At 47.2% G+C, this 17,071-nt stretch overlaps 1 protein-coding gene across 1 annotated transcript in view; it reads left to right on the top strand.

Annotated features, from left to right (window-relative positions):
- Nucleotides 1-16,774, top strand: part of LOC133479877 (IgGFc-binding protein-like) — a 55,108-nt gene extending 38,334 nt beyond the window's left edge. Inside the window, exons 29-36 of the mRNA XM_061777390.1 lie at nt 1,262-1,403; nt 6,211-6,547; nt 6,631-6,747; nt 6,853-6,954; nt 12,974-13,169; nt 14,205-14,468; nt 15,915-16,057; nt 16,179-16,774. Coding sequence (XP_061633374.1) covers nt 1,262-1,403; nt 6,211-6,547; nt 6,631-6,747; nt 6,853-6,954; nt 12,974-13,169; nt 14,205-14,468; nt 15,915-16,057; nt 16,179-16,406 — 1,529 coding nt within the window. The 3' untranslated portion in view covers nt 16,407-16,774. The remainder of the gene's footprint in view (nt 1-1,261; nt 1,404-6,210; nt 6,548-6,630; nt 6,748-6,852; nt 6,955-12,973; nt 13,170-14,204; nt 14,469-15,914; nt 16,058-16,178) is intronic.
- Nucleotides 16,775-17,071: the final 297 nt, after the last annotated feature.

Genomic DNA, 17,071 nt, shown 5'->3' with positions numbered 1-17,071 from the left:
AAGGTCTATTCAGGGGTGCTGGAGAGGAGGGTCCATCGGGAAGTTGAATCCCAGATTCAGGAGGAGCAGTGTGGTTTTCGTCCTGGCCATGGAACAGTGGACCAGCTCTTGAGGGTGCATGGGAGTTCGCCCAACCAGTCTACATGTGTTTTGTGGACTTGGAAAAGGCGTTCGACCGTGTCCCTCGGGTGGTCCTGTGGGGGGTGCTTCAGGCGTATGGGGTACCGAACCCCCTGATATGGGCTGTTCGGTCCCTGTACGACCGGAGTCAGAGTTTGGTCCGCATATCCGGCAGTAAGTCGGACTCGTTTCCGGTGAGGGTTGGACTCCGCCAAGGCTGCCCTTTGTCACCGATTCTGTTCATAACTTTTATGGACAGAATTTCGAGGCGTAGCCGAGGCGTAGAGGGCATCCGGTTTGGTGGCCTCAGTATTGCATATCTGCTTTTTGCAGATGATGTGGTTCTGTTGGCTTCATCAAGCCGTGACCTCCAACTCTCATTGGAGTAGTTTGCAGCCAAGTGTGAAGCGGCTGGGATGAGAATCAGCACCTCCAAATCTGAGACCATGGTCCTCAGTCGGAAAAGGGTGGCGTGCCCTCTCCAGGTCGGGGATGAGATCCTGTCCCAAGTGGAGGAGTTCAAGTATCTTGGGGTCTTGTTCACGAGTGAGGGAAGAATGGAACGGGAGATCGACAGGCGGATCGGTGCAGCGTCTGCAGTGATGCGGACTTTGTATCAATCCGTTGTGGTAAAGAAGGAGCTAAGCCGAAAGACGAAGCTCTCGATTTACCGGTCGATCTACGTTCCTACCCTCACCTATGGTCACGAGCTGTGGGTCGTCCAGGCTCTCCTTTAGAGATAGGGTGAGAATCTCGGTTATCCGGGAGGATCTCAGAGTAGAGCCGTTGCTCCTTTACATCGAGAGAAGCCAGATGAGGTGGCTGGGGCATCTGATTCGGATGCCTCCCGGACGCCTCCCCGGTGAGGTGTTCCGGGAACGTCCCACTGGGAGGAGACCCCGGGGATGACCCAGGACACGCTGGAGAGACTACGTCTCTCGGCTGGCCTGGGAATGCCTCGGGATCCCCCCAGAAGAGATGGATGAAGTGGCTGGGGAAAGGGAAGTCTGGGCGTCCCTACTAAAGCTACTGCCACCGCGACCCGACCTCAGATAAGCGGTAGAAGATAGATGGATGGATATTTACAGTAAAACAGTGAAACTGTGTTTTTTTACAAAATATTTTCTGCCTCTGCCCTCAGCTCTTGAATGTCCAGCCAACAGTCATTATGAGGTGTGTGGCCCAGCCTGCCCAGCCAGCTGTGGTGCTCAGCCAGAAGTGTGCCACAAGGCCTGTGTTGAAGGCTGTTTCTGTGACCACGGATATGTTGTCAGCCGAAATGGGTGAATGCAAACGTCCCATTTTTTCCCATTGACATGTGCTACCTGTGACCTAATTTACAATATCTGCCCTAATTTTATTGGCTGTTCTTCATAGGAACAAAATTATCAAAATCAAGTTTCCACTGCTTGATCAGAGGACTCAAGTAGGGTTCCAAATCCTTATAGTCATTAACAACACAGTGTTTCTGGAGCTTAAGGCCCAACCCAGTTTAGGCAATATACAATAATCAGATCAGATTTGATCATTTCCCTCTCCGTCCGATCAAAGTCAGCAAAGACACGATTCTTAAATGTCTCTAAAAGATTATCCTGGCTGATTATTCTGTGGTGTGGGGTGTATTAAGAATACGTTTTCCTCATGGATCTAATCAGAAACCAATGGGGTTGAAAATCGTAAATATTGAACCTGTTCAATATTTACCATCACAAAGCCTTAAGTGTGTGGTCAGCACCGAGTTCGGTTGAACCTCAGACTCTGTGATTGTGATGTGAGCCGGAATAATATGTAATTAGGAAGCAACCTGAAGCTTGGCTATTGTTGGACACAAGCGCAACTGGTTTCGCAATTGGTTTTTGTTTATTGCGTTTTAAACTGGGTATAAAAGTGGAGAAAAAAATGACCCTGGTACACTGTATTCCATAAATTACATATTTGATGATGGCCAGCCATATATCAAACACCAATTTTTCACCAATTTTCAAACGTTCAGATACGGTATATTTATGTGAAAGCAAGAATCTTGCTGACTTGAGTGATTTCTCACAAAGATACAAGTTGATGGTCTACCTACTGGTCATTAATGTTTGACGCACCTCTGATGGCGTTGCCTTGGCGCAAGTGTATTCCTCTGAACACCTCTCTGGGCATAAAGGGGTCATCAACTGGGGACTACTTGTCATAGATGTTTCACTTCTTTAACCCCTTTACATCTGATGGTAGAGCGATTGCTGAGATCTCTCCCTGGCACTCGCTGCTAATGTCCCAGGTGTTTTTTGGCCCACAACTCCTGTGCTTCCTTATTAGCCACAGCCAGAAGCTGCCCCTCCCTCCCTCCTCCGCTAGTTATTTGATGCCTTTCCGACACCCTGCTCCTGATCATTCTATGCCGTGGAGCAGGCGAATGGTTGAGGACCCAACAAAACCCGTGCATCCCACTTTGATGGTGCAAGTGATGGCTTTCCAGCCAGACTCCCCGCACTCTTCTGCCAGGTCTGAATACTTTGAACGCTTCTGCTAGTTAGCAGGCTCCACCTCCTCTTCCCAAGGGACAGAGAGGTCCACCAACTTGAGGGTCTCGCGTGGCTCTGACCACATGATCACATCTGGCCGGATCGATTTTTCTCTCCCTGGAGAATTGGAGCTGTCTTCCCAGGTTGATCCTGTTGGATCACTCACTCACTGTCATTTGAGAGGAGTCTTCTCACCCTATCTCTAAGGGAAAGCCGAGACACTCTGCGGATAAAACTCATTTCGGCCACTTGTATCCGGGATCTTGTTTTTTCGGTCATGACCCACAGGATATGACCATAGGTTAGGGTAGGAACGTAGATCGACCTTTCGGCTTAGCTCCTTCTTACCACAACGGACCGATACAAAGTCCGCGTCACTGCAGACGCTGCACCGATCCGCCTGTCGATCTCTCGTTCCCTTCTTCCCTCACTCGTGAACAAGACCCCAAGATATTTTAACTCCTCCACTTGGGGAATGATCTCAGATCTCTCCGACCTGGAGAGGGCACTCCACCCTTTTCCGACTGAGGACCATTGTCTCAGATTTAGAAGTGCTGATTCTCATCCCAGCCGCTTCACACTCGGCTGCGAACCGCTCCAGTGAGAGTTGGAGATCACAGCTTGATGAAGCCAACAGAACCACATCATCTGCAAAAAGGAAAGATGCAATACTGAGGCCACCAAACCGAACCCCCTCTATGCCTCGGCTGCGCCTAGAAATTCTGTCCATAAAAGTTATGAACAGAATCGGTGACAAAGGGCAGCTTTGGCGGAGTCCAACCCTCACCGGAAGGGAGTCCGACTTACTGCCGGCAATGCGGACCAAACTCTGACACCGGTCGTACAGGGACCGAACAGCCAGTATCAGGGGGGTCAGTACACCATACTCCAGACGCACCCCCCACAGGACCACCCGAGGGACACGGTCGAACGCCTTCTCCAAGTCCACAAAACACATGTAGACTGGTTGGGAGAACTCCCATGCACCCTCGAGGACCCTACCGAGGGTGAAGAGCTGGTGGACTGTTCCACGGCCAGGAGGAAAACCATACTGCTCCTCCTGAATCTTAGATTTGACTTCCCGACGGACCCTCCTCTCCAGCACCCCTGAATAGACCTTACCATGGAGGCTGAGGAGTGTGATCCCCCTGTAGTTGGAACGCAACCTCCGGTCCCCCTTCTTAAAAAGGGGGACCACCACCCCAGTCTGCCAATCCAGAGGCACTGTCCCCAATGTCCACGTGATGTTGCAGAGCCATGTCAACCAGGACAGCCCTACAACACCCAGAGCCTTTAGGAACTCCGTGCGAATCTCATCCACCCCCGGGGCCTTGCCACCGAGGAGCTTTTTAACGTGACCTCAACCCCAGAGATTGGAGAGCCCACCTCATGGGAAGGCGTGTCGGTGGAATTGAGGAGGTCTTCGAAGTAGTCTCTCCACCGACTCACAACGTCGCAAGTTGAGGTCAATAGCACCCCATCCCCACTATACACAGTGTTTATGGTGGACTGCTTCCCCCTCCTGAGACGCCGGATGGTGAACCAGAATTTCCTTGAAGCCATCCGGAAGTCATTCTCCATGGTCTCACCGAACTCCTCCCACGCCTGAGTTTTTGCCTCAGCGATCACCAAAGCTGCATTCCGCTTGGCCAGCCGGTACCCATCAGCTGCCTCAGGAGTCCCACAGGCCAAAAAGCCCCGATAGGACTCATTCAGCTTGACGGCATCCCTCACCGCTGTTGTCCACCAACGGGTCCGGGGATTGCCACCACGACAGGCACCGACTACCTTACGGCCACAGCTCCAGTCGGCCGCCTCGGCAATAGAGGCGCCGAACATGGTCCACTCGGACTCAATGTCCCCCACCTCCCCCAAGACGTGGGTGAAGTTGTTCTGGAGGTGGGAGTTGAAACGCCTTCTGACAGGGGATTCTCCCAGACGTTCCCAGCAGACTCTCACAATATGTTTGGGCCTGCCTGGTCGGACCGGCATCTTCCCCCACCATCGGACTCAACTCACCAACAGGTGGTGATCAGTTGACAGCTCCGCCCCTCTCTTAACTCAAGTGTCCAAGACATGCGTCCAAGTCCAATAACAGAACACCACTCGGGTTCTGATCGGGGGGGGCCGTTCCTCCCAATCACGCCATTCCATGTCTCATTGCCCACGTGAGCATTGAAGTCCCCCAGCAGAACAATGGAGTCCCCAGCGGGAGCCCTCTCCAGCACCCCCTCCAAGGACTCCAAAAACGGTGGGATCTCTGAACTGCTGTTTGGTGCATAGACATGAACAACAGTCAGGACCTCTCCCCCCACCCGAAGGCGGAGGGAGGCTCCCCTCTAATCCACCAGGGTGAACACCAACATACAGACGCAGAGCCGGGGGGCAATAACTATACCCACACCTGCTCGGTACCTCTCACCATGGGCAACTCCAGAGTGCAAAAGAGTCCAACCCCTCTCAAGTGGACTGGTACCAGAGCCCAAGCTGTGTGTGGAGGCGAGCCCGACTATATCTCGTCGGAACTTCTCAACGTCACACACCAGCTTGGGCTCCTTCCCTGCCAGAGAGGTGACATTCCACATCCCTAGAGCCAGTTTCTGTAGCCAGGGATCGGATCGCCATGGTCTCTGCCTTCGGCCACCGCCCAGCTCACACTGCACCCGACCCCTATGGCCCCTCCCCTCCCTGGGTATGCATAATAACTTGGCAGTGTTTCACCCTGCTGATTTTCCTGTCGGCCTCTTTTGGACTGTTTTACTTACTCCCTGTTCGAATCTGGGAGTCAGCTGCTCTCACTAGTTGGTCAAAGGATTCCCTCAGCTCGAACACCGTCTGAGCCTTTCCCTGCTTGTGTCCCCTGCCAGCTGATCACCGTGGCAGTTCCGGTGTGTGCCAAAAAGGCTGGAACAGGCATCTTGGCAGTCCTAGCCACTTTGTGATAACGAGTTTGCCAGCCTATCTATCTTGTGTGCAACTGAGGAGGAGACTTTGCTCATCTTAAGAGGCCACATCACCCTTGGGTGCAGCATGAACTGGTCGCGCCATACTTTGTAGTTCCCGGGGAGCTGGCTCTGACTGATCCTGGCCTGGCCTTTGCTCCTTCTGCCTGTCAGAGAGGTCTGCTGTGGAGGTTCGGCCTAGGCTATGGACAGGTTGACTTGACAGCAGTGGTATTTCTTCACCGCCTGTGACAAAGATCTGCTGATGGTTGCTTCTGACCCACATTCTGAGTAACAGGCCGCAAGATTTAACCGGTCTGATCTTCATCCTCACCCACTCCGCAAGCTCGTCAATCCTCTTCAGCAGTATTGTCGTACATGCTGCTTTCTGAAGAATGCTGTTGATGATGTCCATATAGGCCCTCATCAAATTGTCCATTATTCAGGTATAGTAGCAAAATTGGCCATGTAGCTTAGATACAGGATTCCTGCAGGTGCGATGTAAATTGGAACATGCCGTAGTCCTGTTCAAAGTAGTTCAAAGTGTGCCATTCGTAAACTTGAAACATCGTGCTGTATATGGGAATGAAAGCCACTGTGACATGTCCTCTGATATCCATTCTGATGTTTTTCAGATGTGTTGAAAAGGAGAAGGGCTGTGGCTGTAACCATGACGGATATTATTACCTGCCGGGTGAGGTGTTCTGGGCTGACTCTCAGTGTAAAGAACAATGTCTGTGTGATGCTGCGACACAAACGATACAATGTAAACCAAAGGGGTGTCGAACCGGGGAACAGTGCCAAGTTGTGGACGGCGTCCAGGACTGTTATCCAATCAGCTTCAAGACTTGCTCTGCACGTGGAGATCCTCACTTCTACACCTTTGATGGATTAAAGTTTGACTTCCAGGGCAATTGTGTCTACCGACTGGCCACTGTGTGTAAAAACCCTGAAGGTCTTCAACACTTTGAGGTACATTAATGAATGTGGTTTGGTTGTTGCAGATGGAAAATGATTGGTGTCACCTCTTCTGTTTTTATTTCCTCTCCACTCAGGTAAACCTGGAAAACAACAATCGTGGAAACAGAAGAGTTTCTTATGCCAAGGTGGTGACTGTAAAAGTCTTTGGAAATACATACACATTCTCAGTGGACAACCCACATAAAGTACTGGTAAGAAACATAGACACACGCACACACACACACACACACACACCACACACACACACAAACAGACACAGTTTAAATTATGTGTGTGCGTGTATTTTTTTGCTGCAGGTGGACAAGGTGAAAAACTCTCTGCCCTTCTCGTCCAATCAATCACTGGTTCAGGTTTATCGCAGGTACAGACTGGCTGTACTTGAAACTACCTTTTTAAAGGTATGAAAAATCTTCAAAAAAATTTACAGTTGTTGTGGTACCAACACATTTGACTTATGATCAAAATTCATCATATCAAGGGCATACTACATGTGTGGAAAATTGCTGGCAAACTTCTTTTTTTTTTTTTTTTTTTTTTAAAAAAAAAGCTTCTGGGAGAATTTCTTTTGGACAGATTAGACAAAATGGAGTTTTTGGGTCAGTCACATCAGCTACATGTTTACAGATGAAAAATGTATCATAAAAGGAAAATAATATTGTACTTACTGGGAAACAGGAGGGGTCCCAGTTATGTTATGTGGCTGCATTGGTGAAACAGGCACAGGGTGTCTTGAATCTGTGCAGAGCACAATTAAATCTCTACTATCAATTCATTGAGGAGCAGTGTCAGAAAGCTTGGTGTCAGTTGGCGGTCATGGATACTCTCAGTGGTCTACCTGAACGAGTCCAATGAACGAAAGTTCATGAACGAGTTCATATTTTGGGCGAACGTGAGCTGAACTTAGTTCGTGTCTGCCCGATGAACGCTATTGACGTGTTCATTCTGGCGTCTGCGAACGTTTTTTTAACGAAAGTTCATTTCAGGCTTTGTTTGAACACACTACAGTATATACGAGCCTTCATATGTTGGGGGATAAACGCTGTATTCGGCAAGGCCTCCATTTATGTTCACTGTACGTGCGCGAGGCGCGTTCAGGGGCACTCTGTAAATAGGGAAAAATGTGTTCTTTTGGTACATAATTGTAAAAATTGATAACTAGAAAAATATTATTACTACAGACATGCAGTGCAGTTCTACACTGCAGCAAAGTAGTCACAGTAATAAAAACTATTACCTCTGATTAATATTGAACATTGTAAAAGGGCTAAACCCTTGTAAAATAAGACTATTATATTATTACATAATTGTAAAAATTGATAACTAGAAAAATATTATTTTGTATTTCTTTAGTTAAAATACTGAACCATGACACTGTCATAATATGGAATTCATTGTTTTTTAATATAAGACTAGATAAGATAAAATATTTAGTTTATATAGTCAGCCTGAGCTGCTTGGAATGCAAAGTTATCAATGTCCTTTCACCATCATTCCTGTCATTACAGTTAGATTAAATTTTTTAATCATGAACCATGAACTGAACTAATTCATATTTGGAAAGGTGAACTGATCTTTGAAGTAGCTCGCGTAGAAAATAAACTTTCCCAACACTGGGTACTCCAACAGGACAGTGAATCAAAATGTGCAGTCTTAACAGTTCTAAATCCCATTGAACGTAGAGTTTATGGAAGGAGTGTTTAAAGTTATTTCATTGCCATTTGTGCCATCCATGTCTTGGTATCGTTACATGGTATCACTGTGCGCTAGAAAAAAGTGATGATGATGACGACAAAGAATACAGTTCAACACGTTGAGTACTGTAAGTCTCAGAATTACTGTATGTTGGATTTCAAAATCATTATCAGTGAATTGAGCATTTTGTCATCTAAGTGCAGGAAGTTTTAGTTTTTTTCATATTAAATGTGCACACAATACAAAGTACCAGTACTTTGAAACTTACAACATAACTAAGTCCATCCATCCATCCATCCATCCATCCATCCCTCCATCTTCCTCACTTATCCAGGGTCACGTCATGGGGGCAGCAGCCTTAGCAGGAAAGCCCAAACTTCCCTCTCCCTAGCCACTTCATCCAGCTCTTCCAAAGGGATCCTGAGGTGTTCTCAGGCCAGACTACAAACAGAGTCTCTCCAGTGTGATCTGGGGCCTTCCACAGGGCCTCCTCCCAGCGGAATGTGCCCGCAACACCTCACCTGAGATGTCTCCAGGAGGCATCTGAACCAGGTGCCTCCTGGACAGAGTGTGGTTCCTCCTGATTCAGAGGAGCAGCGGCTCTACTCAGACCCCCTTCCGGATGACTGATTTTCTCACCCTATATCTTGTTATTTTGGTCATTACCCACAGCACCTTACCATAGGTTAGGATGAGAATTTATATCGACCAGTAAATATATAACTTCACCTTTCGACTCAGCTCCCTCGTCACTATGACAGACCGCTGCAGAGTCCACATCACTACAGACGCTGCACCAATCCACCTGTCGATCTCAATTTTCTTGTCAGGGCCTCTTGACCTTACACACAGGCTCCTTCCCTGCCAGAGAGGTGACGTTCTACCAGCCAGCTTCTGTAACAATGCTTTGAATCGCCAAGGCCCCCACTTGGGCTACCATCCAGTTCACACTGCCCTTGACCCCCTGGGCCACTCCCACTGGTGGTTCCAGAGGGGGCCCCGGGTGACCTGCAACCCGGGTGGGGGGGGAAGAAAACATGGTCCATTTTGATTTTGCATCATACGAGGTTCTGAGCTGTGCTTTGTCTGGCCGATCACCTAGGACCTGTCAGCCCTAGGTGGCCCTACCAGGGGCATAAAGCAACTTAGCTCTGAGGATCATCGCAACAGATAAAACACTCCACCACGGTGAGGTGACGGGTCAAGCAAGGGGTACTCAGTGTAGTTAATAGAAAAACAACGTTTTCCAGTTTGAAGAACAGTTCTTTGCGCCACATTCTTTCTTAAAACCAACATAGTCTACATGAAACCAAGATGGCGCCTACCAGTGTGGTCGCCTCGGTAACGCGCTCTCTAGTATTGTTTTTGTTTTTGTGTTTTTCGTCCGTCTTTCGAGACCTTACACGATTCACTTACACAAGGCGAGACCTGCTAACCATCAAGGAGGCTACTCCGGACTTTCTGTCACCAACGTTCGCAAATCCGCTCAGTTTTTTCCCCGAGTTACTCACCGGAGCGGCGTCCGTGGTTTTCGGCGCATGGAGACGGAAGCGGCACCACAGAGGGAAACGGGCCGGCATTCAGGTGAAACTCCACAAGAGAGGACACAGATTGGCGTTCCCGTCGATCCACCTCGCGAATGTACGCTCCCTACCCAACAAAATGGACGAGCTTCATCTTCTGTTAAAGACCAGTAAAGACTACGGACGTTCCGCGGCCATGTGCTTCACGGAGACCTGGCTTTGCGACGCTGTACCCGATGGCGCAGTCAAGCTTCCCGGCTTTCACATTCATCGAGCAGACCGCGACATGGAATCATCGGGGAAAACAAAGGGCGGCGGGATATGCCTCTATATCAACGAAAAATGGTGTACGGACGTCACGGAGCTCAGCACACACTGCAGCCCGCATTTGGAGTCGCTATTTTTAAACTGTAAACCATTCTACTCGCCACATGAGTTCGCATCGTACATACTGGCTGGAGTCTACATACCACCTCAAGCTAACACGAACGCCGCACTGCTAACGCTCGACGAACAAGTCAACGAAATTGAAAAAAAACACCTGGACTCACCCCTCATTATTCTCGGGGACTTTAACAAAGCTAAACTCAACCACGAACTCCCTAAATACAAGCAGCACATCGACTGTCCTACCAGGGAAAAGAATACTTTAGACCACTGCTACACTACGGTAAAAAACGCATACCGTGCTATTCCTCGTGCAGCCCTGGGCTCGTCTGATCACCGCTTAATTCTCTTAATACCGACGTACAGGCAAGAACTTAAATGCGCGAAGCCTACAGTGAAAACAGTGAAAAAGTGGACCAATGAAGCCAAGATGGAACTTCAAAGCTGTTTAGACTGCACAGACTGGAGTGTCTTTGAAAATTCAGCTGGCAGCCTGGATGAATATACGGACACTGTCACATCCTATATCAGTTTCTGTGAAGAGGTTTGTGTACCAACAAAATCATTTCGCACATTCAACAACAACAAGCCGTGGTTCACTGCTAAACTTTGCCAAGCTAAGGAGGACACATATCAAAGCGGGGACAGGGCCCTGTATAATCGAGCTAGAAACCAGCTGACTAAAGAAATTAACATTGCAAAGAGGATCTATGCAGCAAAGTTGGAAAATAAGTTTAGCGCAAACGACTCTAAATCAGTCTGGCATGCATTCCAATCGCTGACTAATTAATTACAAACGACGATCCCCCCAAGCTGAGAACAATAGCACACTAGCCAACGACTTGAATACCTTCTACTGCAGATTTGAAAAGGACAGTTTCACACCACACACCCACCCGGCCGCACCCGCGACCACAATCACACCTCTGACCTCTGCGTTAACCATCCATGAACAGGATGTGAGACGCATCTTCAAACAACAAAAGATTAACAAAGCGGCAGGCCCGGACCATGTGTCCCCATCCTGCCTCAAAGTCTGCGCAGACCAGCTCGCTCCAGTCTTCACTCAGATCTTAAATAGATCTCTGGAAATGTGCGAAGTTCCATCCTGTTTCAAACGCTCCACCATCATTCCAGTCCCTAAGAAACCTGCAATCTCAGGTCTGAATGACTACAGGCCTGTCGCTTTGACATCTGTGGTCATGAAGTCCTTTGAACGTCTCGTGCTGGACCACCTCAAGAGTGTCACAGGTCCCCTGCCGGACCCCCTGCAGTTTGCCTACCAAGCGAACAGTTCTGCGGATGATGCAGTCAACATGGGACTGCACTTCATCCTAGAACACCTCGACAGTGCAGGGACCTACGCGAGGATCCTGTTCGTGGACTTCAGCTCAGCGTTCAACACCATCTGCCAGTGGATTTACAGCTTTCTGACGGGCAGGACACAGCAGGTCAGGCTGGGGGAGGCCACCTCATCCACACGCAGCATCAGCACTGGGGCGCCCCAAGGTTGTGTCATCTCTCCGCTGCTCTTCTCTCTCTACACGAACGACTGCACCTCAGCGAACCCGACTGTCAAACTCCTGAAGTTTGCAGATGACACCACTGTCATCGGCCTCATCAAGGACGGTGACGAGTCTGCATATCGACAGGAAGCGGAGCGGCTGGAGCTGTGGTGCGGCCGACACAACCTGGAGCTGAACACGCTCAAGACTGTAGAAATGATCGTGGACTTCAGGAGGCATCCTTCGCCACAGCTGCCCCTCACGTTGTCCAGCTGCCTTGTGTCAACCGTCGAGACCTTCAAGTTCCTGGGAATTACAATCTCTCAGGACCTGAAGTGGGCGACCAACATCAACTCCGTCCTCAAAAAGGCCCAGCAGAGGATGTACTTCCTGCGGCTTCTGAGAAAGCACGGCCTGCCACCGGAGCTACTGAGGCAGTTCTACACAGCGGTCATCGAATCAGTCCTGTGTTCTTCCATCACAGTCTGGTTTGGTGCTGCTACAAAAAAGGACAAACTCCGACTGCAACGGACAATCAAAACTGCTGAAAGGATTGTCTGTACCCCCCCTACCCACCCTTGAGGACTTGCACGCTGCCAGAACTAAGACAAGGGCGTACAAAATCCTCTCGGACCCTCCGCACCCCGGTCACCAGCTCTTCCAGCTCCTTCCCTCAGGTAGGCGCTACCGATCAATGCAAACTAGAACTAGCAGACATTCCAACAGCTTCTTCCCTCTTGCAATCAACTTCTTAAACAGCTAACCTATAATTCCATTACAACAAGCTGGCAATTTTTTGACTTGCAATTATGTATTACTCGTGCACTCACTGTAGTTGTCTCGCCATGCTGCACTATTTGCATATACTGGCCACTCATGCCAGAGTAGCATCTGCTCCATTTGCACACTGATTGAGGAGTATCTGTAACCTTTGCACAACCATTGTCCTAGATTATCGCACTACTCGTCACTTTAAACCGCATACATTCCTTGAAGTCTCAGCGCCCTTTGCACAATGGTCATTGCACCGGACTATGGCAATATTAGTCATTCGAACTGCTCTAAGTGCTAGAGGACTCTGCATCTTTTTGCACAATTGTTTTTTGTCAATGTCTTTATGTCTCCAAAGTGTTCTGTAAATTGACTGTCTGTTGTACTAGAGCGGCTCCAACTACCGGAGACAAATTCCTTGTGTGTTTTGGACATACTTGGCAAATAAAGATGATTCTGATTCTGATTCAGATGTGTTTGTTTTGGTGATGTATGAAGATAAAATGGCTAAAATATTTCTTCCTAAATCTTTTCCTTAGGTCTCTTTTGACTTTGTAAGTGCAGTCAGAGTCCAGTTGGCGACTAGTTATCATGGTACAATGTGTGGTCTTTGTGGAAACTTTAATGATAATCCTGCTGATGACTTGATGCTGCCAAATGGGACGCCAGCTTCGAATGCCAACGAGTTCGGAGTGAACCAATGGGTGGCCAACAGGCCGAGTTGCTCTCGAGAATGTAAGCTTACTGCTGATATTTGTATTCTCTATTGTGCTGTACATTTTTATTTTAAAACACATTTTTAATATAACTCTGAAACGTGTTATTTGTTAATAAGCATCTGCGTCGCTTTGAAGAATGATATCAGTTTGTTTGTTTACACTCTCGGAAATGAAATACACTAACAATAATTAAAAGGATAGATGTGCCCCAAAATGAAGAGGAGCTACTGCGCACGTGTCTATGGTTTAAGATTTTTGCGCCCCAGGCCGGAAATGGATCACAAATAAGACAACAACAAAGGATTTGTGACGCAGGAGAGGACCCAACAGCAGAGATGAGCAAAATGAGTAAACGTATAGGGCGTTTTTTTCTACATAACAGGCAAATGGGAGGGGTGGGGGGCGGGAAGGGGGATGGGGAGGGGTTGGGGGGGGTTTACACCAAGGTAGTGGTAGCAAGGACTTTGGGGGCTGAGACTCGACCAGACAAGGGAGCCCACAGGCAGGCAAGTTTGCAGGCGATACTGATAAGGATCTTTGCACTTAGGACGTACGACTTCGTGAGCTTGATGCGACGGACAGTATGACTGCTCAAGACGATCTAATGACGAGGCGGCGTTCGGGACCTGTTTAAATAGATCGTTGATGATGATTATGAAGATGATGAATTGCAGCTGGTCCCGGCTCCAACTCCTGCACGTAGACAAACTTACAAACACACACACAGGGAGGGGTTCAGGATACTGAGGCAGCAGCACTGACACTTTTCTTATCATTCGTTATAGTATTTATCCTGCTCATCTCCAAATAGATATGCATATATTTCAAAATAGTTATACTTTATTATTTTATGTTTCTTCTTAGTGAGTTGTGTGGCGGCACCCTAGCACACGCTATTGGCCAGCCACTTCTGCACTGCAGGTCTACACAACTCCAAAGTACAATCACAAAAATAAAAAGTAGATTGTCACATGAGGGTGACTGTTGCTGATATAAAATGAAATATTTGGTATATAAAATAAGATTGACCCTGATGAACTTCTGCTCTCAGGTAAGGACTGTGCCCAGTCCCTCCCCCCTGACATAAAACCACCAAGCTACACGTCAGTCTGTGACATCATCACGGCAGAGGATGGGCCCCTGGCTGACTGTGTTAGCCGAGTGGATTCCAAGCAGTTCCACGAAGACTGTATCTATGACATGATGCTTAACGATGGCAAACAGGAAGCTGCCTGTGACATCATCAGTGACTATGTGGAAGAGTGTCAGGTAAAGGGAGGCTGTGTGAAGTCGTGGAGGACCAGGCGACTCTGCTGTAAGTGCAATAACAGTCTTCATCAAAAGTGGCAATAGTACTTACTCTTCAGTAGAAGTACATGTACTTGTGTAAAAAAAAAAAAGACTTTGTCTGTCTGTCATCCACCCATCCATCCATCTATCTGCCATTTCGTGTTGTCTTAACCTGTGTGACTGCTATACAGCTAACCACATTGTTCCAAGATTTGTGCTACTCTATCTCAGCAGAAGTAATGGAGCAGAAGTTAATGCACTGTCATCATTAATTATACGATTACTTACATAGATTAAATTCTAAATCCAGACATACCATACGAAATATCCTGGCACCTGGCATGCCTGATATGCAGTTTTTGTTTGTTGTTGTCTATAATCAAAACATTTTAAAAATGTTTGCATATAAATGTTGCCTACACAATGAAGTAGACCCTCATGTCCAACATCAGTGACGTCTGAATTTACAATGCAGTTTAGATGAATCCACAAAATTTCCCACAGTCGTATTCCAGAATCTTAATGACAACATGGCGAAGAGTGGACAGTGCAAAGCTGCAAAGAGTGTCTGACTACCGATACATGTATTCTTGCATTTTGTTTTGGTCATGGCTTACTACTTTTGGCAAATAATCACAATTAGCAATCCAAAAAAAACTGAAATTATTGTTGACCTTAAAAATTCTCAACACAATGGGATCTTATTGTCACGACCAGTGGAAATCCAGTACGGGGGCGTGGCATAAATCTGTGCAGAGGTGGGCTACACGTGGTTTCAGTAATTTCACAGACGCGCACAAGCCGGCGTAATTAAAAGAGGGTGGTCTGCGTCGCTGTAGGAGTGAACACAGCCAACTTCATTCACCGCCAATCAGTCTCATCTCAAAGGCTTGTCTCATTCCCTTTAAATGGAGCGCAAATGGTCTCACATGGAGACATCTCTGTGTGAAGGAGGACCATACGTAATGGCAGCGATCCGTGCATTGTCACTGCTCTTGGCATGTGTTGCAACAGACAATGCGAGCTGGTACCCTTATTAAATACAGAATGAGCCGGCGATACCCACCGTCGACTTAAATATGTCCGTAAACCTCATGTATCTATCCCCACCCCCGATCATTTAATTTATGTTCCCGCCCCCCCCCCCCCCACACCTGGGCCAGCCAGACGTGGTCTCAGCAGTCGTAAGTTTAGACAGCCTTTCTACCGACACATTGTCTCCCCGCTGGGCACATCTCCTTGGACATACCCTCACTGTGCCATAATGCCCAACTTGTCGTAGACCAGTCTGCCAAATTGGCAACACTTGCAAGAAAACCAGTATACGCCAGATTTTGCGCTCCTCCGCAGATACGCCAGCTACAAAAATAGAAGGTTTTTATTAGCAGTTTGTCTTTTTGACTGCTTGTTTTTTAAAGAAACATAATTTTTTCATTGTGACGTCTGTCTTTGCCTTTATGGTGTGTGTCAGGGATGCAGTGCCCAGCCAACAGTATGTACAGCATCACAGCTCCTGGCTGTCCACTCAGCTGCACCTCTCTCTCAACCCCTGTTGAGTGTAAAACTCCAACCAGTGAGGGTTGCATGTGTAACCCTGGTTACTTTTTGAGCCAGGTAAGGGGACTTTGTAATTATTATTGGTGGTGACTGTTCACCCTTGTTAGCATGGAATATACTTTATTACATCAGCAAAGTATAGGACATATTCATTCAGTACTTTTGACTTTTCCAAAAGGATCGCTGCGTGCAACTGGCTGAGTGCGGGTGCCGCTTCAAAGGTCAATATATCGAGTCAGGTGAGGCATTCTACCAGGACTGCCATCTGCTGTGTGTGTGCCATGGAGGAGTGGTGGCCTGTAAGAGGACGCCCTGCGGAAGACCTCATAAATGTGGAGTTATAGAGGGATCACTGGGCTGCTATAACATAAGGCAGCTATCACTCAGCAATCGTGGGAAAAAATGATTGTTTATATGCAAAAAATCATCTCATTGACCTAAAGCTAGTTGCTCCTGGTTGAATCGATAGTTTCCAAAGTAATTATAGTTACACTGTCTAAATTTGTAAAATCACAATTATTCTTATTTGATTGCATGGATAAATAATTCTAGCTATGTTAAATAATGAATGAAATTTGGATTATTTTGTTAACTTCAACTTTGATGTGATTAACTAATAATTATATCAATTCTATTTCCATCATATGTGAATAATCAGTTTTTTTTCTAGGTGCTTTAATTGAACTACCCATACACTTGAAGACTAGTTGATTTAGTCTGATTTTGTTGACCCATCCTGTTCCTCCCATCATTATTAAATGAATTTCTACAGCATTTGTGTTGTGCTTGTGATCTATATACACGTAAATTGTAAGTACATAAGTTATCAAAATGTTCAATTAAAGGACTAAATCAGCCACCCAATTAGATACACAGTTAACACAGCCCCCTATATTTGCTTTACCCCACTGTAGTTGACCATTTTAACAAAGTTCCATTAAGATTAGGTAGTTTCATATGCAACATTAACCATACAGTATATTTACAATATAATGTTCTTTTTCCACCATCCACCAGCAAGAAAACATTTAAAGTTTGGTTCCTTGCACCCATTTTCTACACTGGTTCCTT

This window comes from Phyllopteryx taeniolatus, chromosome 6 (assembly GCF_024500385.1).
Source record: "Phyllopteryx taeniolatus isolate TA_2022b chromosome 6, UOR_Ptae_1.2, whole genome shotgun sequence".
Taxonomy (NCBI): Eukaryota; Metazoa; Chordata; class Actinopteri; order Syngnathiformes; family Syngnathidae; genus Phyllopteryx; species Phyllopteryx taeniolatus.
This window is presented reverse-complemented; position numbering and strand designations above follow the sequence as displayed.